Source organism: Artibeus jamaicensis, unplaced genomic scaffold (assembly GCF_021234435.1).
Source record: "Artibeus jamaicensis isolate MK-2021 breed Jamaican fruit bat unplaced genomic scaffold, CSHL_Jam_final contig_477, whole genome shotgun sequence".
NCBI lineage: Eukaryota > Metazoa > Chordata > Mammalia > Chiroptera > Phyllostomidae > Artibeus > Artibeus jamaicensis.
Genome location: NW_026521854.1, coordinates 6,136,943 through 6,164,752, shown reverse-complemented (window position 1 = coordinate 6,164,752; position 27,810 = coordinate 6,136,943). Strand labels below are relative to the sequence as shown.

At 58.3% G+C, this 27,810-nt stretch overlaps 2 protein-coding genes across 2 annotated transcripts; both read left to right on the top strand.

The window, feature by feature from the left end:
- The first annotated feature begins 9 nt into the window (after positions 1 to 9).
- On the top strand, positions 10 to 8,329 carry YJEFN3 (YjeF N-terminal domain containing 3). Its single transcript, XM_037152727.2, has 6 exons — positions 10 to 576; positions 3,868 to 3,976; positions 5,706 to 5,816; positions 6,052 to 6,165; positions 6,243 to 6,393; positions 8,070 to 8,329. Exons 1-6 carry the CDS (start codon positions 518 to 520, stop codon positions 8,273 to 8,275), a joined length of 750 nt encoding a protein of 249 aa, XP_037008622.1. The 5' UTR covers positions 10 to 517; the 3' UTR covers positions 8,276 to 8,329.
- Positions 8,330 to 8,910: 581 nt separating this feature from the next.
- On the top strand, positions 8,911 to 16,810 carry CILP2 (cartilage intermediate layer protein 2). Its single transcript, XM_037152810.2, has 8 exons — positions 8,911 to 8,974; positions 9,907 to 10,005; positions 10,830 to 11,102; positions 11,678 to 11,833; positions 12,803 to 13,081; positions 13,418 to 13,526; positions 13,718 to 13,875; positions 14,073 to 16,810. Exons 1-8 carry the CDS (start codon positions 8,911 to 8,913, stop codon positions 16,406 to 16,408), a joined length of 3,474 nt encoding a protein of 1,157 aa, XP_037008705.2. The 3' UTR covers positions 16,409 to 16,810.
- The last annotated feature ends 11,000 nt before the right edge of the window (positions 16,811 to 27,810 follow it).

The following is a 27,810-nucleotide window of genomic DNA, read 5'->3' as shown; positions in this document are numbered from 1 at the left end:
ATTAGATCTGGGGATTCGACAGAAAACACCAAGCTGGGTGGCTTCAGAAAACACCTAGAGGCTGCCCTGGACCTATCATCAGCCTGGACTCCCAAACTCGACTGTCTTACCTCTGTTGAAATCCTGCTTGACTGTGTGTCTGCAGGCTTCACCAGAGCACAGAGATGGATAGGGGCATGGAGAGGAGCAGAGTGGGTTGGCATGGGTGGGGGGCAGAGGTGAGTTCCCTTACCCCAGGCCAGGATCCCATAGCAGGGGTGCTCAGCCCATCATGACCCACCTCTGCCCCTCTAGACTTCATTTCCCTGCCAGTAGGGGCATCCCCAGGCGCCCTTACAGCCCTGCAACAGCTCAGCTCCTAGCACAAAAGGGTTAAGTCCACCTACACCTACTGACCAATGGTCGTGTGCAGCGCCTCCTGATTGGTGGGTGGGAGGGGCTGGAGCCTGCTCTGGGATAGCTTAAAAGGCCCAGTCCACTGGGGGTCCCCTGCTGCATGCACAAGCTTACCTGAACCATGAGCACCACGGCCTGCCGGGACCCCGCTGAGACACCGGAGGAGCAGCGTTTCCTCAGGTCAGCTGGGATAAGGTTGCTACCCTAGACCCCGTGGCCAGGGTGTAACCAGGAGAAGGGGGCATACCTGGGAGGGGTAGTGGGGGAAGGAGCATGGCCCAAAGGGGACCCAGTGAATCTGAGTCCCACGCCACATTTCGCTGGAGAGGATGCTGCTGCCTCAGAAGCTGCGTTGCCAGGTAAACGGCATCAGCACCAGACCCCTGCCCCAGTCATGAATTAGTCATCAGCACTGCTCCTCATTCCCCCATCAGCCCTGACCCTGTCCAGGGCCCACCTCCCTTTTCCATCTCCCAGGGACCCTGGAGCCAGCAACCCTCCTTCCCCATCTGAACACTGACTCTCGGCTCCTCCAATGCTCACTCCAAGGTGGCCTGCCTTCTGCTAATCACCTTGTCCAGAGAAGGAAACAGGCCTGGGGAGGGAAGCCACTGCCTGAGGCAGAGCTAGGGCAATTTTTGAACACGGGCTACTTGCAGGAGTCGAGCTGGCAGCTGTGGCTGTCTCACCTTGTTCTGACTTACCCTGTGTGACATGGGACTGCAAGTAGGGCTGTGGACCTCACAATAAACCAGATTTGTTCCACAGTCTCTTGTCCGACCACTTCTGCCCACTGTCCAATCAGCTCTTCTTAGGGCTGATACTGTCTGATGTCCAGATTTTGACTGATAACCAGACTCAGCCTGAACACCCAGCACATCCTTGCCAGAGGGAGATGAATGTTCATGTGGTATGGGGGATGGTGGGGTGCCTCAAATGCCAGCTGAAGAGTGACAGGGCTCTGTGGGACGGGTGGAAGTGAGACACGAACAAGGGGAGAGGATGCAGTGAGGTTGGAAACATAATGGGGGTGTGTAGGCATCATGAGGGATTTGAATATTTGAATACTTAAGGTTTGCGAAGGTTTGCGTAAGGGAAGACTTAAGGTTTGCGACAGGGTGATATGTTCTGATGTTCAAGTTTTCAAAGGCCAATAGCTGGTGGTGTGGAGGTTGCGTGAGGGTGGGGGGTGGCATAAGACTGCCGCAGGCAGCCAGGTGGGAAGTAATGACGGGCTGGCAGGAAGAGACATGAGGGTGGTGTGGTGTGGAGAGAAGCAGGTAGAGCTGAGAGCACGGGGAGGGTCTGGCATGGGCATCCTGGCTTTTTGGCTTCCTGGAAGCATTTTGGAAGTGTCAGGCCCAGTGCCCTCAAACCACGTCACTTCAGCCCTTCTGAGGCTGGTGGGCGAAATCCTGGGCCTCACAGCCTTTCTCATCTCGGGAATGGGATGAGGGAAGCAAGAAGCACCTTCATAACTGAGCTGCACACCCCCCCCCCAAGTCCACAATGGCTCTGGACTACCCTGTTCCCATGGAGTCCCTATTATCACACTAATGACCAGTTAGGCAGGAAGATAATGTTCCAAGTGGGGACCAGAGGCCACAGTTTGGGGAGAGAGGAAGAGGAGGAGTGGACCGTCCTTCCACCCTTCTCATGCATCCCACCCCCCACACTCCCAACTCTGCCCTCCTGTTGGGTCTGCAGCCAGAACTGTCACAAGATGAAGGTGGGAAAATAAGCCATATTCCTGACACCATTCCTGGGAGCTGGGCTGGCCTGCCCCTCCTGGGGGTAGGGGAGGGGGGGACGTGTCTTCCTTTGGCCCCACCATGAGCTCCTTTCCCCACCTGGTACTTAGCCTCTTCTGACATTGGCTGAAGACAAGCAGAGGGTTGAATTGGCTCTGGTTGCTGGGGTCTCAGGGCATGCAACCTCCCTGCCCTCAGCCTTCATCTCTCCCATTTGCATGCGCCCCCCAAGTGTGTTCCTGACCCAGTTTCTCAGTCATTGCTCCAGCCACACTGGCCTCCCTTCCGCCCCTTGCATCTACCATCCTCACTTCCACCATGAGCCCTTGGCCCTAGCTGTTCTTGCTGCCTGAATCACCTCCTGTAGTGCTCCAGGCCAGCTCCTCCAGGAAGCCCTCCCTGACTCCCCATCCCACAGCAGTCTTCATCCCCCACTGCTGCTCATCCTGCTGCTTGGTCTGATCACACTGCAAAATTGGCTGGAAGGTCGTGGTTTACTGCTCACAAAATCAAAGGAGGGAATCTAGGGTTCATCCCAACAAACTTCTGCCATCTGTAGATCCTCTGCTGCTTTGTTCACACTGTCTGTGGCTGTGGAGACAGACACCAAGGGTGTAAGTCTCGGTTTCCCCACTTCTTGCATGACCCTGGGCAAGCCTCTTGGCTTCTCTTGAGTTGTTGGATATTTTTCAGCTCTCTGGGTCTGGTTCTATAGTTATTGTTATAATTATTATTATTGTTATTACCCTCACTAGGGTCTGCTGAGCAGGGGCTAGGTGCTAACCCCTAGCAGGAAGGAGTCCTGCCTAGGGGAAGCTGCCATCAGACCACAGCCCCTGCCCAGTTGCTCAACCTTTGATTCTGGAGTGAGGAACACTTTCTGATCTTCAAAACTAGCCTTCCCTCTGCAGTCACCAAGCCCAGGCCCCTCGGAAGGCCCCTAAGCCAGGACCAGCTTGGTTCCTGATGTTAGAATGGCCCAACACTTGGTTTAACACTCTGCCATCTCAATGAAATTATTAACTTTTGAACAAGGGGGCCCCACATTTGCATTTTGAACTGGCCCTCAAAAATCATCTCGTCCATCCTGCCTTCACTTTTGCAAAGGAGGAAGCTGACTCAGAAAGATGAAACGGACACTGATCACTCCAGTGACTCGACTCCATGGCAGAACTTTACCTCATGCGACTTGGCCCCATCTCTTTAGGCACAGTTATTTGAATTTTACCATGGTCTTTGAGGAGAGCACATCCGCCTCCCTAAATGAGCTATCAAATGCCTCTGCGCCCTTCACATACCTCCGCTAGGCACCCCTAGTCCAGTTAGCCCCTACCAGTTTCCTGGAGGTCAGTCACTGGTTTTCTCTCCCCGAAACCCACCCATCGTCCTCATCAAAGTCCTTCACGCTCCATTTTTCCTCCTGAGTTCCTCCCGTCTTGGGGGCTGGGGGCCTCTGGGAGGCTCAGTCTTCTTCCACTTTGGAAGAACAGAACCAAGATGCACCACTGTGCCCTTCCTGGACCACCAGAGGGCGCCCGTGCCTCAGCCATCGGCTCAACCTCCTGTTGCCTGCCAGATTCTGATCAATCGCTGTGCATCGGATGGGGAAACAGGTTGGGGAGTGGCGTCAGAGACTGGCTCAGAACATTTCTGACTCCATCTGAGATTCTGTCTCCATCTGTTTGTGTCTCTAAACGTCTCTCCCCACTCTGTCCCCCAGCACGGAGGAGGCCGCTGCCCTGGAGCGGGAGCTGCTGGAAGATTATCGCTTTGGGCGGCAACAGCTGGTGGAGTTATGTGGCCATGCTAGTGCTGTGGCTGTGACCAAGGTACCTAACCCGTGACCCTTCACCTTGACCTCAGCCAGACGGCCAGCCCACCAAAGCCAGTGCCTAGCTGCATGACCCTCATGGCCAGGATGGCTCAGCCCTCAAGAAGCTCCTCTTTGGTCGGGGCCACCCCAGTCTATCACTCAGATGGGGAAACTGAGGCCCAGAGAGGCTCATCACTGGCCAGGCCAGGAAGGGACCCAAGACCCAGGGTGTCAATGAGGGTCAGAGCAGAGACTGAGGCAGCTGCTGGGATAGGTCTGGGGCCCTTGAGGTGTAGACATGACCGCCTGCCTCTGCAACTTCCTGGGTCTTGGGTATGGAGCACCTCCAAACAACCCTGTGCCACAGGTGGGCAAACAGGCCCAGAGGTGGGGAGGGGCCTGGGCAGGGTGTTGGGGGGTAGAAAGCATGGCTGTGTCTGGTTCTTGGCCAAACCCCGCCCCACCACCTTGAGATGTCTGCAGGGAACTAGAGAAGAACGGAGACCATGATACCACCACCTGGGGCCTTGCCCCAAGCTGCCTCTGAACAAAGGTAGTAAACTGACACTGGCTAATAAACATAAACTTAGAAAAGTGCCCAATAGAGCAGGGATCCAGCCTGCAAATCTCCGTTTCTTCCCCTTCTTCCCGTCCTTATTACCACTGTATACTTATTAAACTTAGTATTTTTTATGTGGACTCAATTTTATTTTTTTACTTAAATGTTCTTATTTCCAAAAGAAACCTGAGTGAGGTGCCCAAAAGAGAAGGATATGGTGAAAATCTAAGCCAGGGTAGTAAACCCTTGCTCGGCCCTTGGTGACCGACTGTCCAGTTTTTGCCCTGAAATCCCCAAGTCCAGCTGGAAGCCCCTTGGTTCCAGTCAGCCAATGTCACCCTTCATGACTCCAGATGTGGTGAGGTGGGTCGCGGGCAGGTCAGGGTCAGTCAGGACCTCACTGATGCCTTGGGGAGGAGACTCGGAGACGCAACAACTTCCTCTCTGTGAGGTTGGAGGTTAGAGTAGGGCAGGCCCTGTGTAGCCAGGGAGAGGCTCCAAGGGCCTGTCAGAGACATTGTCACTTCTATTTAATAGAGGCAAACGGAGTCTGGGAGAGGAGAGAGGGCTCAGCAAAGATGGACTCAGGGTCGGCAGGTGGAGACTTGAACACCATGCTTAGCTCCTGTGTATTAAAGAGAGAACAAGTGCAGGCCGAAGAGACAGAGTGTGAGAGAGACAGACCAAGGCAAAGAGACAAAGACAGATGAGATGGAGAGAGAGAGATACAGAGGGACGGGGGTAAAGACAGAAGCCAGTGGAGAGGGCCAGAGAGAGACAGGGCATGGCAGGTTGGAAAAATACCTCCCCCCACCAACTTTGGGGCCTCTGGGAGTGCCTGAGGCCTGGAAAATGGGCGCGGGAGGGGCAGCCACTACAGTGGAAAAAGGTGGAAGAATGTCTGCAACTTAGGCCGAGGATAAACAAACCACAGTCCGGGCTCCAGCGGTGGCAGGAGGCAGCTTTCCTGTTCTGTCTTGGCAGAGACTGAGGCAAGGATTCTGCATCTCTAAGGGGTAAACTGAGGCCCCAAGAGGCCCCACCTCTCACCCAGAATGCCCCTCCTTTTGTCCTATTGCCTTCAAGCCCAAGCCCCATCCCTTCCCCAACCTGGGCCTCAGTTTCCCAACCTGAGCAAAGAAGAATTCCAAGCGCCATGCCTTTGTCTTTGCTGTGCCCCCTACAGGTGTTCCCCTTGCCTGCTCTCTCCCGGAAGCAGAGGACAGTGCTGGTCGTTTGTGGCCCAGAGCAGAATGGGGCGGTGGGGCTGGTCTGTGCCCGGCACCTCCGGGTGTTTGTAAGTAGTGAGGGCCCCCTTGATCTCCAAGGGTCAGGCCCCGCCTGTCCCTGCAGAAGTCGCTTCTTTCTCTTTGTAGTGTCCCAGCAGAACATTGAGACTGGACAAGTCACAGAGTACGCTCAGTGCTTGCCCTGTGCAGGGTCTGCTTCCTGGGACCAGGTCTGGAGGCTTGGCAGGGCCAAGTAGGAGCTTGGGCAGCCTCCACGCTGACCGCTTCCTGCCCCCCTCCCAGGAGTACGAACCAACCATCTTCTACCCCACACGCTCACTGGATCCCCTGCACCAGGACCTGACCACCCAGTGTGAGAAGATGGATATCCCTTTCCTGTCCTATCTGCCCGCAGAGGTCAGCACTCCTCAGCAGCCGAGGGGCAGGTGGGGATGGTGCCCCAAGGCCGCCCCTTACCCTGCCTGCCCTCCCAGGTCCAGCTCATCAATGATGCCTATGGTCTGGTGGTGGATGCCGTGCTGGGCCCTGGCGTGGAGCCCCGTGAAGTCGGGGGCCCCTGCACACGTGCGCTGGCCACACTCAAGCTGCTGTCCATCCCTCTTGTGAGCCTGGACGTTCCCTCAGGCATGCCAGGCGGACGGGGGCGCGTCAGGGCTGGGGAGACCTGGGGGCTCCGTGTGCTCCAGCTTCTGTTACCCTGGCTTATCTGCCCAATCCAAGCCTCAGTTTCCCCAGCATGGATGGATGTGCACTCTGGGTATGGCAGAGGGTCACCTCCATCCTTCAGACGAGGAAGACTGAGGCTATTTCCCAGTGACCCTGCACTGTCTACCCACTACACCCAGCCCAACATGCCTGCTGCCCACCCTGGCCCAGTTACCCGGGCAGACGTGAGCTCACTGGGCAAAGGCCTCGCCTGTCCTGGCCGCCGCCTCACGCCTGGTGGAGCCATTAGGCCATGGGCAAATGGAACAAACAGCCGCTGGCCAGCCGGACCCTCTGCAGGGGGTGGCCGGATTCAGAGGGGTGTCCCTGGGCTTGAGAGACGTCAGCGCCATTCCAGGAGGGTGCTGAAGAGTGGGGTTGGGGGTGGGAGGTGACTCTGAGGAGACGGGCTGTCTGGTATGAGGGAGGAGTCTAGGGTCACAGAAGAAAGGATTACAGTCAGAGGAAGGAAGCTTATTTATATTTATATTTTTTAAATTTTGAGAGTACATTTATTAAAGCTGGGGAGAGTGAAGCAAGGAAGGACTTAAGACAGACGAAGCAACAGGAGAGAGTCTAGGCTGGGCTGCTTTGGTTCACTAAGTCAGAGAAAGGGGCCTTGGAGACAGGCGGGCCCCCCCCGCCCCCCGTTAGCCCGGATGAGCTGCCACAACCCATTGCTCCTCTGGTTGCAAGTCTCTTGGGGACCCTTAGAGTTTAGGAGACATGTGCCTTGGGGGTGGGGAGAAGAGGGGGAAGAGGAGGGCACAGGTGTGTTCCTGGGAGGGGGCCCACCAGAAGGAGGCTTTTAGTTAGTGGTTCCAGACTCCAGTCAAGCAGGGGAGAAGGCAAGGTCCCCAGTCAGAAGGTGGGGTGCTGTTGGCAGAGGCTATGACGCGATGAGTGAGGTGGTGGGGTCCTGTGAAAAGGCAGGATCTAGCATGAGGGTGAAGGCAGTGATGTCAGATCAGAGGACAGTATCAGTCGGAGTGGGGAGGATGGATGCTCAAGTTGGGTGGGGAAGGGGGCACTGGCCGTCAGAGGCAAGAACCTGAGGCAAGAAGACAGGCCGCATAGGACAGAGCTGCCTGAGGGTGGAGGCCGGTCTGTTCTAGTGGGGCTCTGGGCAGAGAGGAAGCTGCCTGGGAAGTCTGGGTGGACAGAGGTTCTCGTCTAAGTGGGGAAGCTCAGGATTGATGGGGAGGGAGGCAGGCATGGAGACAGACCCCCCAAGAAGCATGGGTCTGATTAGGAAAGGGCAGCAGGTGGAATGATGTAGTCTGAAGGCAGAGGCTGAGTCAGATGGAGGAGGGAGGAAGATGTACCAGGATGGGAGGAGGGGCAGAAAAGTACGAGGGCTCTGGTAGGAAGGGCAGGGAGAAACATCTCCAAGGAGGGGAAGAGACTGGTCTGAGGGTGGAGGCTCAGTTCTTCGGCCAGGCAGGTGCGACCAAACCTCACTGTTTGAGATGGGGGGGGGGGGGGTTAGATCTGAGATCTGATGGAGAAGGGGAAGTGGGTGATGGGTGCAGGACTCTCCTCTGAGGGTGAGCAACCTTTTCAGCTCCTGATGCCCCCTTCCCTCCCCCCCTCAGGCTGGGACGCGGAGACGGGCGGCGACTCCGAGGACGGGCTGCGCCCCGACGTGCTGGTCTCACTGGCGGCGCCCAAGCGCTGCGCCGGCCGCTTCTCTGGGCGCCACCACTTCGTGGCTGGCAGATTCGTGCCCGACGACGTGCGCCGAAAGTTCGCTCTGCGCCTGCCGGGGTACACGGGCACCGACTGCGTGGCGGCGCTGTGACCGCCACGGCGCCCACGCGGCTTGGACGCGCACTAATAAATAGACGTCCCAACACCTCCTGGCCTCGCCTCCTCTGTGCGCCACGGGTGGGCAGACTCGGATAGGGACTTCCCACCTGTCCCCAGGCGGCCCCAGGCGGGAGGGATGGAGGGCAGACGCAAAGTCGGACTTCCCGATGTCCTCCATAAAGGGTTGATTCAGGGACTTCCAGCCCGCTTGATGGTCTAAGGCCCTGGGGTTGAAGTTCCACCCGGAGGATTTCTGGCTGCCCAAAGCATGAAGAGTCGGGCAGTTGCAGGCCCGATTCCAAGAAGCACTTTCTCACAGGCAGCTTGGGACCCTACGTGGAGAATAAAGGGTGGGTGGAGGGAAGGACTTCCAGCAGCCGGCAACAGGGGGATGCAAGCCAGCCTGAAGCTGGACGAACTGAACAGGGGTGACCCAGGTGGTTGCCCAGGCACCGAAGTCACCCAGGGCAAAGGAGCTTGGCCCGGACGGGGCGGGGCCTGGGCCGGGCGGGGCCTGCGAGCGCGTCCCGCCCCCACCCTCAGCCCCAGCAGCCTCCAGAGCAGCGGGAGTCCGACCCGAGCGCGCGGCAGAGCCCGGACCCTCCCTCGGACACACTCGGACCGGCCATGGCGTCACTGCCGCCACTGCTGTGCCTCTGTGTCGCTGCCGCGCACCTGGCGGGGGCCCGAGGTGAGGCGCCCCCAAAGCCCTAGCCTATCCCGTAGGCGCCCAAACGCCCAGCAGCAGTCCTGGCATGTAGCCCGCCTGGAGAAAGAACCAAAGGACCACTCGGTTCCTCAGTCCTGGGTCCCCTTTGCCAGCAGCTGGGGACAGGGGTAGTGAGAGGGCACCAGGGAGACGGAGCTCAGGACTGCCTGGGGCGGGAGAGACCTCTGATTTCTTCCCTCCTCTAGGAGACAGTAGGGACACCTGAAGTGTGGATATGAACTTTAGGCTTTTCTGGGTTTCTAGTGACTGCGGGGTACCTATCACATCTCAGCCCCAGAGTCTGGACCCTGGATCGGCAGTCCTGGACCCTCTCCCCTAACTCCTCCCCTTTCCCACACACACCTCCCATTCAGAAAAGAAAGTATCCTCTCTGGAACACACAAGTGGCGCTGGGAGTTGGGCCCATTTCTCAGATGAGGAGACTGAGGTTTTGAGAGGGAAGGGACTTGTCTGAGGTGGTTGGCTAGTCCAACTCTCTCAGACAACTGGAGGCCAGAGAAGTCAGGCTCAGTTCCAAAGACCTCCTGCTGGCAGCATGGTCCCAGTGCAGGGATGGAAAGCAGAGTGAGGGAAGGACTTCCAACAGGCAAATGGACAAAGGGAGTGCAGCTCAACCTGAGGGCAGAATATAACTAGGGGGAGAACTTGGTCTGGGGTAGGGTCAACAGGCTTCCAAGGCCCACGGGGTTGGGGCTGAGAGGTCTGCAGGAGGCTTCCTGGAGGAGGGAGTGCTGCAATTCTTGTGGTCATCCAGAGCTGGGTTCTGGCTTCTAAGAGCCTCAGTTTTCTCTCCTGTCAAATGGGGAGGATCATGGCAGCGTCTTACATAAAAGGTCACAGGGGTCTCCATCAGTGCTCCTTGTTCCCCCACCAACTTTTCACCCCTTCCACAGGCACCAGCCCCATTGAGGAGCCCACAGAGACCATGTGGGGTCTTGAAGGTTCATTGGTGCGCCCTGGCCTGCCCTCACCAGCCCTGGAGGACTGGGAAGGTGAGTTAGCCCAGGTCTGAGTCCTGGCTCTGCTGTGGACTGTTGTACGAGCTGGTGGGGACAAATGAGGAGGGGACACGAGCTGGGTGAAGAGTGCAGTACCATTTTGGTCCCTGGACATGACAGCCCCTGGAAGTGGTGCTCCTGTTTTAGGAGCAGGGAGCAGAGTCCAGGTTGTTTGCTGAGGAGGAAGCTGAAGATGGGTGGTGGTAGGATGCTGGGCCCGCCTGCCCAGGCCACACAGGAAAGCAGGAGTTCTGGAACTGGGTCTCCAGTTTCCAGGCCAGGAAAGTTCTTTATGATTACTCTTGAATCAGAAAAGTAGTAAACTTCTGGGGGGGGGGGGGGAGTTGATATCAGGGGCCAACTCCTTCCCACCGATGGTGGGTTCAGCCTGTGGTGGGTTCAGCCAGGCAGTGAACAAGGTCCTAGCTGGCACCAACAGGGAGCTACCAGGCAGTGGAAAGCCACAGCTGAGGCTGGTAGCAGGCCAGGCCTTTGTATCTCCTCACACCTCAGGCCTTCTGTACTTTGAGGGTGGAGATGGGTGAGACAGTGGCAAGATCTCTGTGTGCACCGATGCTCAGTTCAGGCGCTGGGCAACAGATCTAGGGCTGGTTAAGGGAAGGTCAACCTCCTGGTCACCCTTTCACAGCTCCTTCTGCCCTTGAGGGCTCCGGATCCGGGCCTGGTCTGGGCGGGCAGAGTTAGCCTTCAGTCATTGGGGTGTGTGTGGGGGTGGAAGTCCCCATCCCCTGGACGGCATATAAAGCCCGCATACCACGCAGATGGGGCCCGGGTCTAAGCGCTTATGTTTCCCATAGAGGCCAGCGAGTGGACGTCCTGGTTCAATGTGGACCATCCGGGCGGCGACGGCGACTTCGAGAGCCTGGCTGCAATCCGCTTCTATTACGGGCCGGCGCGCGTGTGCCAGCAGCCGCTGGCACTGGAGGCTCGCACCACTGACTGGGCCCTGCCGTCCACCGTCGGCGAGCGTGTGCACTTGAACCCAACGCGTGGTTTCTGGTGCCTCAACCGGGAGCAGCCGCGCGGCCGCCGCTGCTCCAACTACCACGTGCGCTTCCGCTGCCCTCTGGGTGAGGGCGGGGCCCGGGGGCTGTGCCCGCAGGGGCGAGGGCCAAGGGGCGGGGCAGGACCCGAAAGGGCGGTGCTGGGGAGGACAAGGGGTCTTGTGGATTTGGGCGTGGCTAGGGAGAGGCGGGGAGTCCATTAGTAACTTGGCCCTGGAAAAGGGCAGGATCGGATAGGGGCGGGGCTTTGGTAGAAAGAGGCTTGGAATAACTGGGGTCCTAAGTGGTGGGCAGAAAGGGACCCCTGGGGGCGCTACTCTCTCTGTCGCAGCCCTCATTTGTTCATCTGTAACTGCTCCATTCCGTGGGGTTGTGTTTTGAGCCCAAAATGTGTGCGAGACGTAGGTAGACCAGCCGGCTCACCTCAGGGAGCTTTTGGGGAAGCCGGGAGGTAGTTCAACTGAACCTTTGACCAGTGCGCCTAGGGAAGTGATGGTGGAAGCGGTGTGCAGGACTTCTGTCTGGCGTACCTGCCCTTGGATGCACATGGCAGAGGCCTGTCTCACATTGTCACCATATTTCTGAGGAGCAGCCCCTAGGGTGGGTGGCTGCCTGACCCTCCCCACCCACCCTCTCCGCAGAGGCCGTGTGGGGTGCGTGGGGCCCGTGGGGTCCCTGTTCAGGGAGCTGCGGCCCAGGTCGTCGTTTGCGCCGCCGCCACTGCCCAAGCCCCAATGGGGATACTTGTCCTGGTCGTCCCCTGGAGGCGCAGAAGTGTGTGCGACCTCACTGTCCAGGTAGGAGAGGCGGGGCCTGAATTTCTGGAGTGGGGCCAGTTGAGGGATGAACCTGCAAGGGAGGGGCTCCTAGGGTGGACCCCCCGATGGGCGGGGCCTGAAGGAAAGAGGCGGGGCCTGGGTGCCCGGACAGGGCCTTGAGGCCCTGAACTTGCTTCACAGGGAAATAGGCCCTTCCTGTTCCTATTGGCTCCCCTCCTTTCGGGGACCATTGGTGACTGTGTACATTTGGATGGGTAGAAGCTCCGGGGATCGCGTTCAGCAAAAGCAGATCTGAGGGGGGCGCTTCCCTCATGTGCATGGTCGAGTGTGGGGATGTCCAGGTGACCACTGACACACACACAGAAGTGACTCACACTATTGGGGTTTACACACGCGGCACTTGCAGCCCCCGCCTGTCCCCTGCGTCCATGTGGGCACGCACTTACACCCTGGCAGACACGATACCCAGGCCCTCCCAGGGCCAGACACCAGGCCAGCCAGGAGGCCAGTGGAAATTCCGATCCTGCCCCTGGGCTCCACAAACACGGTCTGGAGACTGCCGGCAGAGCCCGCGGCCGGGTGGGGGAACACGGTGGCCAATGGGGTGGTGGGGTCCCCACCCTACCCAGCCTGGCTCTGCCCTCCCTGTGGCGCCTCTGCCCTGAAGTTTCCAGTGGAATTTTCCATTTTATGGAGAAACCTCGGGGTTGGGAGGGGAGGGAGATGTTCTGGGTCCAGGACCCAGCCCCTGCCTGGACATTTTCTTTTATGCTGGAAGGAGCCTCTCGGTCCTGTGAGAGTCGCCTCCCTTGTCCCCTCCTCCTGGGCATCTTCCTCACCCCTCTGGACCTCAGGTCCCTCCCCCAGCCCAGCCCTGACCACTCAGCCCCCTGTTCCCCTCACACTAGGGGCTGCTCCAAGAACGGATCTGCCCAGGACCTTTGTTGCGTAGGCCCCTCTGCCCCTCTGCCTCCCTGTGTCCCTCAGGGTGCAGCCTCAACGCGTGCACATGCCCCAGTCACAGCCTTCTGGGCTCAGTGGTCACGCCATCCGGCCGACCGCTCTCAGGGGCCAGGGTCTACCTAAGAGACTGGCCTGGCACTGTGACCACCAGTGATGCCTATGGAACCTTCCGGATGCCTGGAGTCTGTGCCAGCAGCCGGACCAATGTCAGCGCTCAAATGGACGGCTTCTCTGCTGGTGTGGCCCAGGCCCAGGCCAACAGCTCCACATCTGCTGTGGTCACTATTGTTCTCCATAAGCTGGGTAAGTGCCTTGTTGCAAAGGGGATGAGGAGGCCTAGGAACTGGGAAGGAAATTCTGGGCGACACCAAGCACTTGGGGTTGGGGCGATGTGAGAGAGAGCGAGGTGACCGGGGGAAGAAATGAGATGTGATGTAGTCGCGGAAGGCCCAAGGTTAGACATGGAGTTGCAGAGGGAAGCATTAAGATGGGGCATCATCTTGAGCAGATGTGGGGTGAACTTGAGCCGGAAGAATAGGGTGTCCTTGGGAAGACGAGGAAGGGCCCTGCTCTTGGGAAGGATCATTGGGAGAAGCCGGGATGGGGCCGTGCCCTGATCTTTACTGCCTTTGCCCTCAGAAAAGCCCTACCTGGTGAAGCACCCTGAGTCCCGAGTGCGAGAGGCGGGCCAGAATGTGACCTTCTGCTGCAAAGCCTCAGGCAACCCCATGCCCAAGAAATACTCCTGGTGAGTGCCCTGACCCCTGCTTAAGGGCCTTGTGCCAGCTCTGGGGTTGGATTGGATTTCTTGTGATACATGGTGTCTCTGAGACCTGGAGGGAAATGCTGTGTACCTCCCTAGCCTGCGTTCAGGGTGGGATGGCGACAGCCCCACCCCTGTGCCAAGGACCCTCGTGGTGTTGCCCACCCGCCACCCAGGTTCCACAATGGGACCCTGCTGGAAAAGCGAGAGCACAGGTATGGGGCCCACCTGGAGCTGCGGGGACTGCGCCCAGACCAGGCAGGCACTTACCACTGCAAAGCATCGAATGACGCGGGCTTTGTGCACTCGGGTTCCGCCAGGCTCATTGTGCTTGGTAAGCACCCTGCCACTTTCCTCCAGCACACCCTAACTCAACCCCAAGTAGAGCCTCAAAATCAGAATGATTTCAGACCTCGCTGAGTCTGATCCCAGGCCCCTACTGAGCCCCTGACCCCAGTTCAAGCCCCCACCCTTGGACTCAGATGGAGTCCTCCCCACTTTCCCTGACCTGGCTGATTTCTTGCTCCCTAGCCCCAGGACAGCCAGCCTGTGACCCCAAGCCTCGTGAGCACCTGATCAAACTCCCAGATGACTGCAGTCAGCCAGGCACTGGCCCTGCCTATCTGGATGTGGGTCTCTGCCCTGACACCCTCTGCCCCAGCCCTGCAGGCTCCAGCCCCAGGTGTGGGGACCCAGGCTCGCGTTGCTGCTCAGTGCGCCGCCTGGAAAGCAGGGAGATTCATTGCTCCAGCTATGTCCTTCCTGTCAAGGTGGTGGCTGAGTGTGGCTGCCAGAAATGCCTGCCCCCTCGAGGGCTGGTCCGGGGACGTGTGGTGGCCGCTGACTCAGGGGAGCCCCTGCGCTTTGCCCAGATCCTGCTGGGCAGCAAGCCCATTGGATTTACCTCCTACCAGGGCGATTTCACCATCGAGGTGCCGCCCTCTACCCAGCGGCTGGTGGTGACTTTCGTGGAACCCAGTGGTGATTTCATGGACACTGTCAGGGTCCTGCCTTTTGACCCTCGAGGTGCCGGTGTGTATCACGAGGTCAAGGCCATGCGGAAGAAAGCACCCGTCATCTTAGATGCCAGCCAGACCAACACGCTCCCCCTCGGGGAGCTGGAAGAAGAGCCCCCGTTGGGCCAACTGGTCTTCCCACCAGGAGCCTTCCGCAGAGCGGACGGGGAACCCTATTCTGGAGCTGTGGAGGCCCGTGTGACCTTTGTGGACCCCCGAGATCTCACCTCGGCGGCGGCTGCCCCCAGTGACCTGCGTTTTGTGGACAGTGATGGCGATTTGGCCCCACTGCGTACCTATGGCATGTTCGCGGTAGACCTCCGGGCCGCTGGCTCCATGGAGCAGCTGCAGGCCGGGCCCCTGGCGGTGCGTGTGGCCACTGGCCAGATCCGTATGGCGGGCCATGTGGAGGCCCTCAAGCTGTGGTCGCTGAACCCCGACACAGGTTTGTGGGAAGAGGAGAGCGGCTTCCATCGCGAGGAGTCAGCGGCCCCACGGGTCCGCCGGGAAGAGCGAGTCTTCCTGGTGGGCAATGTGGAGATCCGCGAGCGGCGGCTGTTCAATCTAGACGTGCCTGAGCGCCGCCGCTGTTTCGTGAAGGTGCGCGCCTACGCTAACGAGAAGTTCGCCCCTAGCGAGCAGGTAGAGGGCGTGGTGATCACGCTGGTTAACCTGGAGCCAGCTCCCGGCTACTCCGCCAATCCCCGCGCCTGGGGCCGGTTTGATAGTGCGGTTACAGGCCCCAACGGTGCCTGCCTTCCTGCCTTCTGCGATGCAGACCAGCCAGATGCCTACACAGCCCTGGTCACGGCCACCCTGGGTGGGGAGGAACTGGAGCCCGCCCCCTCCAGGCCTCGCCCTCTCCCGGCCACCGTGGGCGTGGCCCAGCCCTACTTGGCTAAGCTGGGGTACCGCCGCACTGACCATGACGACCCTGCGCTGAAACGAAACGGCTTCCGCATCAACCTCGCCAAACCCAGGCCTGGTGACTCCGCTGAAGTCAACGGCCCCATATACCCGTGGCGCAGCCTGCGGGAGTGCCAGGAGGCCCCGGTGACCGCCAGCCACTTCCGTTTCGCACGCATGGAGGTGGACAAGTACGAGTACAACGTTGTCCCATTCCGAGAGGGCGCGCCAGCCTCCTGGACTGGAGATCTCCTGGCCTGGTGGCCCAACCCACAGGAGTTCCGAGCCTGCTTCCTCAAGGTTAAGGTCCAAGGTCCGCAAGAGTACATGGTACGCTCCCACAACGTGGGGGGCAGCCACCCACGTACTCAGGGCCAACTCTATGGGCTGCGGGATGTCCGCAGCGTCCGAGACCCACAGCGCCCTGGAACGTCTGCTGCCTGTGTGGAGTTCAAGTGCAGTGGAATGCTGTTCGACCAGCGACAGGTGGACAGGACGCTGGTGACCATCATGCCCCAGGGCAGCTGTCGTCGTGTAGCGGTCAATGGGCTCCTCCGGGATTACTTGGCCCGGCATCCCCCACTTGCCGCAGCCGATGACCCGGCCACCTTTGCCATGCTGGCCCCACTGGACCCTCTGGGTCACAACTATGGTGTCTACACGGTCACTGACCAGAGCCCAAGGCTGGCCAAGGAGATTGCTATTGGCCGCTGCTTCGATGGCTCCTCTGACGGCTTCTCCAGAGAGATGAAGGCTGATGCGGGCACAGCTGTCACGTTCCAGTGCCGGGAGCCAGCGGCTGGCCGGCCCAGCCTCTTCCAGAGGCTGCTGGAGTCCCCGGGGAGAGCACTTGGAGACATCCGCAGGGAGATGAGCCAGGTGGCCCAGGCCCAGGCCCGAGCCCAGGGTCCCCTCCGTACCCGACGGGGCAGGGCCTGGCAGTGACCTGGGCCCCAGCTTCCCTCCTCTGCCTTGCTCTGGACTTCTCTGTCCCTGGGAAGTCTCACCCCCTTCTCCAGATGTCGCTTCCCCGCCACCTGCTCAGAATTCAGAGTCAAGTCCTGTGGTGGAAATGCCAGGCAGGCGATTATTGGTGTCTGACATTAAAGAGAGTCGAAGTCCATCCTGACTGTGGGAGCCAGCGTCTGGGGAGACCTCGCAGGCTGGAGGGAACGGCTCCCAGATCACCTGCCAGCTCTGATTTCAGTTGTATTTTGACCCTGATTTCAAATATTCTACCCCTTGGGATGTCTGACCTTTGGCCTAAAGCCCCCTGTGTGTCACTGAGCTGCTTTATCAGGTCCTCTGCCCCAGGCTTTGTTCTTGGGGTTATTTATTAAAACATAGCCTGTGGGATTGGTCACTGGGGTGAGTGGGGAGTCCAGACCCAGTGAAGGTCTGGGGACGGGTGTCTTGGTTCTGGGGCTGTGGGCACATTCTCATCTTTGGTGCTTGGACACCCTCAGGGGGTCAGGGCAGGGAATCAATTAAAGATGCTTCATTTCCACCCTGTGGTGTCAGTCTTGAGGAGCAAAGGATGAAGGCTGAGGCTGCCAGACACAGACATACCTTGGTGGCAGAGGCAGGCCCCAACACAGAAGGACATTCACATGCAGACAGGGGCCCCCACAAGGCCGAGGATGTGCCTCTTGCAGGCCTGTCGGCCCTCCACCCCTGCCCTGGCTGAGGCTCGCAGAAGTGTGTCTGTGACACGTGTGTGCAGCCCTGACGGCCGAACACAGTAGTAGCGGCTGCCCTGGCCTCCTCAGGGCCTGGCTGTGGCAGTGCCTGGCAGCGTTCCTGGGACTGCAGTGGGCAGGGAGGGGCCCTGACAGGGTTGCATGTCCCAGGTAGCTGGAATTGAGGCCACGGTGGGCTGCCTAAGTGGAGACCATAGCTGTCCCACCGCAGGGCCCACCACACCTTGGCCAAGTGGTCCTTGGGCTGTCTCAAGCCACATCTTGGACCCTCTGACCTCACTGAGACCCTCAGTCTGGAGGCAGCAGAACCACCAATTGCTCTTGCTCTGTGCACATGGCTGAGTGAGTCCTCCTGGAACCGCACGGGCAGGCACTGTTCTGACCACACCCCCACTTTCCAGACAGAGAAGATGAGGCCCCAAAAGGAGAGGCAAAGGCCTGCCTGGACCCTGGAGTGATTCCTGGCAGGAAGCAGGGCTCCCTGGCGACCCAGCAACTCCCTGAGCGCGCGTATGAGGCTCCCTTGGCCTGGAGATGGTGGCCCCTGGGAGGCAGCGAAGTGGTGCTGCTGAGGAGCCGGCGTGGGAGGCACTGTGCCGGGTTGATCGCCCTGGGGAAGCAGTGAGAGAAAGGAACCCAGGGTGTGCTTGGGCCTTCTGCACACCCACCTACCCACTTCCCCTTCTATCACCCACCCCTTCACTCAGCCACCTGCCTGCTCGCACCCCATCCCGACCACCCCACCATCTGCCTGTCCAGTGTGTACAGGTGTCAGACCTTCGTACACACTCAGGGCTTGGAGAGGGCCCAGCCTGGACGGGCGATGAGCTCACACACAGACGCAGCACAGCCTGCCAGCTCTTCTCTCCGACAACTACTTCGAACCTTTGCTTAGGCCATTCCCTTTTCGGGAGCAACTTCCCCTACCTAGGCAGTGGACACGGGGGCCTGGAGTGTCAGGGGCAAGAAGGCAAATGCCTGTCATCAGCCACAGTCCCTGAGGGTGGGCCCTGAGGCTTTGCTGGAGTCAAGATTTGGGAGGCACCCCAGCTCGGGTGCTGGGACCCCAGACTTGTCCTGGACAGGCTGTGACAGACAAGAAAGGAGAGCTGCTTTGAGGCCCCTCAGGAGCCAGGAGACATGCATTTATCTGGACCTTACTGGGTCTGTACCCCCAGCTGACAGGGAGGCTCAGAGGGGCAGTCCCCCTGCCCAAGGCAACTGAATCCAAAGCCTGCCTGCCCTGAAGCCCTGCTCAGGGCTGCCTTCAGGGTCCTGGGGGGCAGCCTCCTCATGCAGCCTGCAGGAGAAGCTGGTGTTCACACCAAGGGTAATGAGGTCTTAGGCTTCACAGAGAAAAGGGGTTTGAACTATGGCCTATTCCAGACTGAGGCAGATAGGTTTGGGGTAGACACCTGGTCTCCCTTCCCTGGGGTGAAGCAGGAGAGGGTGGGCATTATCCTGAAGACCCCTCCCCAGCTGCCATGGCTGGGCCAGGAGTAAGCAAGGGCTCCTGGAGGGAAGTGGCCCAGGGAGGGCATTCCAGGAGGAGGGCCCAGCCCAAGCGAATGGTGGACACTGGGCAGAAACTGTAGCCCCATCCCGCTGACGATTCTTCAAGAGGGCAGCCCCTGGCCCCAGCTTCCAGATGAGAAAACTGAGGCTCCAAGACAAAGAGGCCTGCCCTCTTGAGCTGTCAGCCCTGTGCCTCTTGACCCTGCCTTGTGACCCCCTTCTGGCAGCTGAGCCAGGAGTCCCCCCACCGGAAAGTTGGCCGTCAGCCTCCTGGCAAACCCAGTGCTCTCCCCACAGCTGGGGCCGCCAGACCATACCCCTTGGCCTGGGGGGAGAGGGAGGCATGAGGCCCCCCCAAACCCAGGCTCCTGAGCCACTCTGGGGTCAGCTCAGGGCACAAGGAGGCCCTTGGGCCCGCCCACAGCATTTTAGACTTTATAATTTTAGAACCAGGGGTTCTTAAAATTCCTAGCACCGTGAGTTGGAGAAAAATCCTGGAACAATGCTTAAAACAAGAGAGTCTTAAAATCGCAGAATCCAAGAAGAGGAGGATGGAAATGAACATGCATCGAGCAGCGACTGGATGCCAGCTCTCCCTGCCCCCCCAAGTCCTAACTCACGTTTTGGGCATCTAATGTTTATTTACTGTTTTGGGGCTCAAAACAGGCTTTTAGGGAGTGTGATGTTCACACCCCCATTTCACAGCCAAAGGGGCGCGCCCAGGGTGACACAGCAAATAGAGACACTGTGCGCTGGGAGGAAGGGCGATGTTTCCCAGAGAAGGGAATACAGGCTCCGGGTCCTGAAGAACGTGTTGGGCTTTGCCAGGTGGCAAAGTGGGAAGTGCATTCCAGGTAGCCGGAATGGCAAATGTGGGGCCTGGGGAGTGGGGGCAGCAAGGAGAGCAGCGGGGGTGGGGAACCTCGGGAGGCAAACACGGCTTTGAATGCTGAGTGGCCTCTGGAGAGTGATTGCAAGCTACAGGAGGTGTCAGAGCAGGGGAAGTCTGCACAGTTTCCCATAACAGAGACTCTCCTGGAGTGGTTGCCGCATGCAGCTTGCTGCAGTGTTTACCTTATGGAACTGGGGTCTGCCCCCTCCCACGTGGCAGCCCTTGCAGGGTCCAAACCCTGCAGCCCAGCAACCCCTCCCCTCCTGCCGCCTGTCCTGGCTGAACATCGCTGGCTTCTCCTTCAGGGCCTCGTGGGCCTGGCGTGGGCCCCCACCGCTTCCCTGGCCCTGTCTGTCTCTCTCATCAGCCCTCAGAGTTGGGTATGGCCCAGCCTCAGACCCCAAAGACTGGAGCCAGCCTGGCGGGGAGACCTGGCTGCAGTCGGGTCGGGGGAATGCTTGGTGTTAATGGTGGAAACAGAGGCAGGGTGACAGCAGAGAAAGCAACAGTCCTGAGCCCCCCAGGGCAGCAGCTGAGGCTAGACCCCAGGGCCTGGGGTGGGGGTCGATGCAGGCGGGACAGAGGGGGCTCAGGGATGAGGTGGCAGCAGACACAGACATTTTGGGGTGGATGTGGGGCAACATACACTACCCTGCCCAGAGTCACTACCACCCTGCAGCACAGTGCATATGGCACATGGAGCCAGGCGCCTTGCCATCACTCCCGAGGTCACACTGTCCCTGTCCTCCCCAGTCAGACACTCCCTCACACACCATCTTGTCAGCTACACTGCCACTCTCAGTGGAAGCCCCACATGCAGTCACCCTGCCCAAGGTGCACGTGACTCGACTTGCCCAGTGCGCTGGACACACGGGCCCACTGGACGCTGTCCTGGCTGCCCAAGCAGACGCACCCCGGCAGGCAGGCATCGTGTGCTGGCACAGAGCATCCACACACCCACAGTCTTTCTGTGTTCTGCCCACATCTGAGGGCCCTCTGACTCCCAGATGCCCAGGGTACCCTGGTAAGGGCCATTCTAGCCCCCCCATTCAGTCCCTCCCTGCACACTGGGCCACAGCCAGGGGCATTCAAACTTCCTACCCTCTCAGGGCCCTGGGGACAGCAGGGGTTGGGGCCGGGGGGCGGGTGTGCAAGGTCCCGGCAGCTTTTCCTGGGAAGCCCTGATTCTCTTCCTGCTGATTCAGCCCTGGGGGCCGGCCAACGGGTGCAGCCAAACCTCAGGTATGTCCTTGAAGGCTGTCTGCGGGGCCTCCACCAGGCGGGGGCGGGTGGAGCTCCCACTCAGGACTTAGTCTTCCCTGGGCCCCGCCAACCCCTATCCTGGCCCCAGATGGAGCTTGAGATTTAATGGTGGAGGCTGAGGCCGGCGGCTCACACCCACAGTTCTTCCTGGCTGAGCCAGGTTCCTTCACAAAGGGGCCCTGCGCAGCCCACCCTCCTAAAGACACCACTCTCTCAGGCAGTCAGGGGGTTGGCCTGACTGCCCATCCCGGGGCCCGGCACTGGAACAGGGACAGGCGGGCGCACACGCACAGATGTGTACACATGTGCTCCCATGTGATGGCTACCTGCAGACCCATGGGCACGTGTGTGCCTGATGCGTGGTTCTGAACTGGCCCTCACAGAGCCTTATGCCAAAGAGCAGGACAGAGCCGCCTCAGCGGGGCGGGGGGGGGGGGCTGTCAGGGTTGGGCCCGAGGGCGGCCCAGGGGATGGGAGAGCCCAGAGGAGGGTGCAGGGAAGGCCTTCTGCAGGAGAAGGCATTTGATACGGGTTTCGAAGGATAAAGAGGAATTTGCCAAACCAAAGTCAGATGTCCAAAGGTCTGCACTGCTGGTGTTGGAGTTTACCTTTTGTCTGTGAGAATTTTAGGCAGGGAAGGGACACAGTCAAACAAACCCTGATTTATTCCCACCCCTTGAGGACCAGCCTCTGCCCTCCGGGCTCCCAGTCAGCTAGGGAGGCAGAGCTAGAGCAGCCAGGAGGGACAGAAGAAGGTTTGTGAAGCACCGGCTTGTGCCCTGGGTCATATTCTATCAATAACCTTTTACAGCAGGTTCCATCACCACCCTCTCTGACAGCTGAGGAAACCAGGGTTAAGAGAGGAAAGTACCTTGCCTAGGATCTCACAGGGAGGGCCACACATAACCCAGGCCTCTGACTTGCAACTGTGGCTGCTGACCAGGTCTTAAATTGACCCTAAAGTTTGAAGGACAGAACAGTAAAGCTCAAATAAGTCAGTTTTGCCCAGGGTCATACCTTTGCACCTGGTGGGGGATGGAGAACCCTCTGCAGCAAGTACACAAGCTCTCCCTGGGCCTCTTCAGCAAGATCAATGCCCCCATCCCTTGCCATTTGGCTGCTGAGTGTATTTAATGAGGGGCTTCTAAGCAGAGGGAGGTCCAAGTGGGAGGACCTGGAGGTGCTTCTCTAGGCTTTCTGGGAGGCCTGGGCCCCTGGCCTTGGTCTGCACCCGCTGTCTGGCCCGGCTGAAAACAAACACTTGGAAATGGCCAACCCAAAGGAATCTAGGTTGTGGTCAGGCCGTGGCTGAAGAAGCTACTGGAAAAACACGCAGTCCATGGGGCCAGGCCCAGCTTACGTTTCAACAGGCAAGAGTGGCTTGCTGATGCCCAGAGCTGAGGAATGTCAGTTCTTTAGCTCTTTAGAACCTGTTGTCTGACCAGAGAATCCAGCCCCTGGGTAGTACCATCCTCAGTCTCCTGTCCTCAGTCTGTGACCTGCCTCCTACTCTGTCCTTGGAGAATCAGGCCTCTTGGCTTGGCCACCTGGCCCAGCTGCTCTTGGAGATCCCTTGTGTACTTGCATGCCCCTGACAATGGGGAGCTTACCTCTTTATAGCCATCGTACACAGCAGCCAGGAGCCTATAATAGGACTGTTATCCCACAGTAGGCTCTGGCTCCCTCCACCACATGGAGGGAGGTCAGGGCAGCCTGAGTAGACTCACTCCAGCCCCCTCTGTAGGGCCTCTGGACCTCCTCAGGCCCTTTGGGTTCAGTGGGTTCCAAGTAGACCCTAGTGTCTCCCGCCCCCAGAATGTGCTCCTTGCCCATGGCCACGTTTCAGCAATGTCCTTCTGTCCACCTGCCCTGAGAGATGGTGGGGCAGGTTGCTCACACATTCACTGAGCACCTACTAGACACCGGAGTACTTTCCTTGCATCCCATCACCGACCCCTCCCAGTGAGGCTGTTCCTGTTATTGCCCCACTTTACAGGTGGGAAAATTGAGGCTCAGAAGGTTCGCTTGGGGTCCTGAGGTAGCAGGGGCTGATTCTGGAAGTAGGATCCTGCTCCCTGCTGGCACCAGGTTAGGGGGTCTTGTCTTTTGTGCTGGGGAAGTCCCTGGAGGCTAAAGTGGGAGCTGCAGCCTGAGCCACACGGGTGGGCCTCTGGTTTCCCACGAGCCCTGGTCACACCCTGCTCTCACACCCTGCCTGGCTCCCATGGTTCCTCAGTGGGGGCAGGGTCTCTGGGTGAACCATTGATCACCACAGAGACCCCTGAGCACAAAATCTAGCCTTGGGTCCAGCCCAGACCCTGCCCCCAGTGAACCTCACGGCCTGTTTCCCTGGCAGGAGACTGGACCAGAAGTGGCCCATCTTCTTCAGGCCTGGTGGATGCTGGCTGACACGCAGGAGGCGCTCAGTAACGTGCAGGAGAGGAATGGGGATGGTAGCTGTGGTGTCCCCGGCAGCTCCAGCTCCCCACCCTCAGCTACTGCCTCCCCAGGGCTTTGTAGTAGTGTTGAGTGAGGCACAATAAAACTTCCCAAAACACCTAAATCAGGGCCTGGATTTCCCCACCAGGTCTGAGGGCCTCCAGACTTCCTCCAGGGCTCTGCTGTGGCAGACTTTGAGACGCCTCCTGGAGTCTTAGTGGAACAGGAATCTTTACTAGGGGTTGGGTATGGGGCCTCATCAGGCACTGATGAAGAGGCCCTTGGAATTTCCATCTTGAAATTTGATGTGGGGGACCTTGAAACTGCAGGTGGGGATCTTGAAACTGCATGTGGGAGAACTTGAAGCTGCCACAGCCCACCTAATTTGGGCCTGGACATACTTTTGCAACCTCTAAATCTTTCCATGCATTGGCCCAGGGAATCTGAAAACTTCTACTAGGTAGGGCTTGGACATGGGGAGCCTCCAAGTTCCCATGTGGTGGGTGGGGGGTGTGTGCAAAAACTCCCATTTTTAGGATCATACCCTTACGAGTGGCCCCGGGAGGGTGAGAGGTTGTGGCCATTCTTGGGGATGGGAAACTGAGGTGAGGAGAGGGTTGGAGGAAACCCTGAGAGGGGTTTGCATGAATCTTGACGTTGACCTAAGCCCAATTTCCGGTGGAAGCAGCAGGGAAGAGTGTGGCAGCTTTAGGTGAGAAGGGGTAGAGCCAGGATCTGAGGCAAAGCCAAAGCCCAAGCCCCTAGTAATGGGTGGAGCCAGGACTTGGTGGGATCAAATGTCAGATGAAGGGAGGGACCAGAGTCAAGGTCATGTATGGCAGGGAGATCCCAGAGGGGTGGTGGGTCAGGTGAGGGGCGGGGTCCAGGCAGACCAGAACATGTGCCTGCCTACCCCAAGAATTAACTAATTAATTAATTTAAAAAAAAATTTTTAGACAGAGGGGAAGGGAAGGAGAAAGAGAGGGAGAGAAACATCAATGTGTGGTTGCCTCTCGTGCACTCCCTAATGGGGATCTGGCCCACAACGCAGGCACGTGTCCTGACAGGGAATCAAACCGGCAACCCTCTGGTTCACAGGCTGGCACTCCATTCACTGAACCACACCAACCAGGGCTGCCCCACGAATTTAAACCAGAAGCTTTGGGGGAATTTTGACAACCAACCAACCTGGGATGACTGAGATCACAGACCTTCAACCCCAGACTACAGCTCTCCCCACCTTTCAACCCTCCTCAGGCAAGTGAAAGGCTGAGAACCAGGGAGGGGCAGACTCGTCTCTAGGGACACACAGCCCAGGCCCCTCCCTGTTTCCCGGCTGCCAGCAGAGGCCGGGAGCAAGATCAGCAGGTGCCAGGCCAGCAGCTGCTGGAGTTGCCTCTAGTCCAGAAGAGAACAAGGTGCCAGGTGAGAGAAACAATGCCCCCAGCCCCTCAGGTGCACCAGCCCCTAGCTGAGGTCCCAGGATTGCTGGCTGGGCAGTGAGTAGGGGTGGCTCGGGGGAGACTACAGCTGGGGAGGGGACAGGGCTGGGAGTGTTGGGGAGTGAGCTGGGAGCAGAGAAGGGTCTGCGGAGGGGCAGAGCAGTTAGTCGGGCAGAGAAGGGAAGAGAGGTACTTAGGCAGAGGAAATGACCAGTGCAAAGGACCTGGGGTAGGAATGTAAATACTTGTCAGAGGGACAGTTGGGACCAGTGGAGAGAGAGATGGTGTTAAAGGTGGATCCTGCAGGGCCTGTTTGGGGAGGAGGAGGGAGGTTTGGATTCAGAGGAAAGGGAAACCAGGGCCCAGCTAGTAAACAGGCCTGGATCACTGTCTGATTGCCCCTTGGCAGCCCAGTGGGGAACATCAGGGAGGCAGATCTGGTTCACCCTCTGGCCCTTGCAGCGGGTCACAGAAAGTGTGGCAGCCCGAGCAAGGCTGGCCTTGGTCTGACACCTGGCCTCTTGTCTTGGTGTCTCCCTGGGTAGAATGGGAACCGTATAACCCCAGACTGTCCTGAGCATGCGCACCATCCTCGGCGCATTGCGGGTGTGTGCCTATGAGATTCCCACGGAGCCTTGCAGGCAGAGTTGCTTCTATTCCCACTTCACAGAGTGGGAAACCAAGGCTCAGGGAGGGTAGCACATGGGATGCAGAGGCAGGACGTGAGTTTGGGCTCTGGCCTCACAAAGGGTTCTAGCCCTTCCTGACAGGTGTCCCTGGTGTAAGGAGGCCCTGGCCAGGCAGCTGGACCAGGGCCGGGAGCTGGAAGAAGCGCAAAGGGCCTGTGAGGGCTGCAGGTTGGGCAGGGTTGTGGGTGTGGAGTCCAGAGTGTGAGGGAGAGGGCCTACACCCCCTGGAGCCCCCCCTGTGCCTCGGTTTCCCTGACTCTTTGGTTGAGGGAGGAGAGTGAGAACGCACCGGCACCTTCCTCAAACGTACCTTCGCTGTTTTTGGTGCCTGCTGGTGGTTCTCGAATCAACTGGTGCCACCATGGGCCAGCAGGAGCCCCTTCAAGGTTGTGGGTCTCAGTCAGACGACTGGCCTCCTGTGTTCCTGTCATGGTGTCCACATCAGCACAATGGGTACAAGATGTCCCTGTGCCTGTAATTTACTTAAAATTCAGGTCCTCTGGCTCCCCAACCTCTGGCTCCCACAGATTTGGACATGTGTTTTGAGATGGAAAGTCCTATCCCCCTTTCAAGATTCTCGATATTCCAAAATAAGAAGCCCTGGGGGTCTAACAGCCAGCGCCCCGTCTCAGCCGGCCCCAAGCGATGGGTGTGCAGGGTCCAGGCTCAGGCAGGGCGACCACCCCACCAGGACCACACCCTCCAGGTATTCAGCTACCACTTGAAAAACTCTAACCCAGAGCCCAGCCTTTTAAAAAAATTGCCAATCAACCGATACTTTGCTAATTACTTCGTATGATGAACATTACAATTTTTCTCCAGTAAGAGGAGTGAGGTTAAAGTGAGTGGATCAGAGAGAATATTAGCAGCCTCCCTGCCCAGACACGTGGGCATTTAGCCATCTGAGAGGCCCTGGCCCTTGCCCTGAGGGGAGACTCTATGCCTGGAGGACTCCTGGTTGGTCTTGTGGCCCACTCCTTGGAACCTTGCTAGGGTTTGGGTGGCCTCTGCCTCAGCGAACCTGCAAGGCCCTAAAAGGACAGGGAATGCCTTCCTAGGGCTCCTGACCAGGCAAGTGGAGGTGAGATTTTATGGAATGGGGAGGTGAGAGTGTCCACCCACATCCCAGAGGAAGCCCCAGGACCTGGGTCCCTAGTCTCTGTCTCCCACCAAAATGGTTCACAAATCAAGACTAGTCTATGAAAAGCCATGCAAATGACATGCGAACAATACCCAAATATGACGAGTTAAATTCAAACAAAGCGGACCATGCAAATTATATGTAAATATAACTTGAGGGAAGGGGACTGGGTCTGGGGTGGAAGTCATCAGACACATTTCAAGGGACACCTTGAAGTATGACAACAGTAATGACCAAGGTCTCCGTTTCCTGCAGAGACCCCATAGTCACAGGTGGAGACCTGGAGGGCTTGCGTCTCCACCTCCGTCTGTGCTCTCTGCAGGATGTGCGGGCCACAGCGACCTCTGGTGGTGGCGTTGGGACACAGAGGCTGGACTTCTCACCGGACCCCATCCTGATCACCTCCATGCTGCGGTCTCCAGTTCCCCTCTCAGGTTAGACCCCTGATCACCCACCTCCAGGCTTCTGGTTGGAGGGGGGACAATGAGCAGGACTGGCTGAGGGAAGTGCTCAGGGTCTCAAAAGTTCCTGCTTCCCTCCTCACACCATCTTCTTAGGATTTTCAAAATGCAAACCGCTGAAGGAGAGAGGAGAGACTGACTCCCGTCAACCCTTAGGTCCCTGGTTTCCTCCCCAGAGGCCATGGCTGTGACCTGTGTTTATTCCAGATATCTGGATAAAAGCCCCTCCCCTACAGTTTAAAAAAATATATACAAGATGTCACCCTTCCTACTCTTAACATTAACATCATAGAGAAAAGCCCCATCAGTCTTTTTAACAGGTATGCAGTACTTACTTGAATGCCCTGCTGAGCAATCGCTGGTTTACACAGTCCCCAAATGACAAGTGTCTGCTTTCAGTTTGAAAAAAAAAGTGGAAGAAATGCATCATTTGCGTTCATATCTAAGTATTTGTAGAAAAATCCCTGGACAGGGGAATTGGTGGGGGGAAAGGTATTTGCATTTTTAATAATAATAGGTTCTAGAAAACTGCCATTTTGGGAAGCCGTGCTGAGGAGCAGTCCCCAGCACGGCTCTCTGCCAGTCAGAAAGTCACCAAGCCCCAGCGTCCCCTCCTGTTGCAGGGAGAGTCCGTGCCCACAGGGAAGGCACCGGGAGTGCCGGGACAACTCCTTTGTGCTCCTGTAAATTTTACAGCTTGATTGCTGTCGTGGGGCCACATTTTAAGCATTTTTGAATAGTGCAATACAAAATGTTAGTGAAATGCAACTTTATGTGCAAAATTTGACCTACGGGCGTTTCCTCA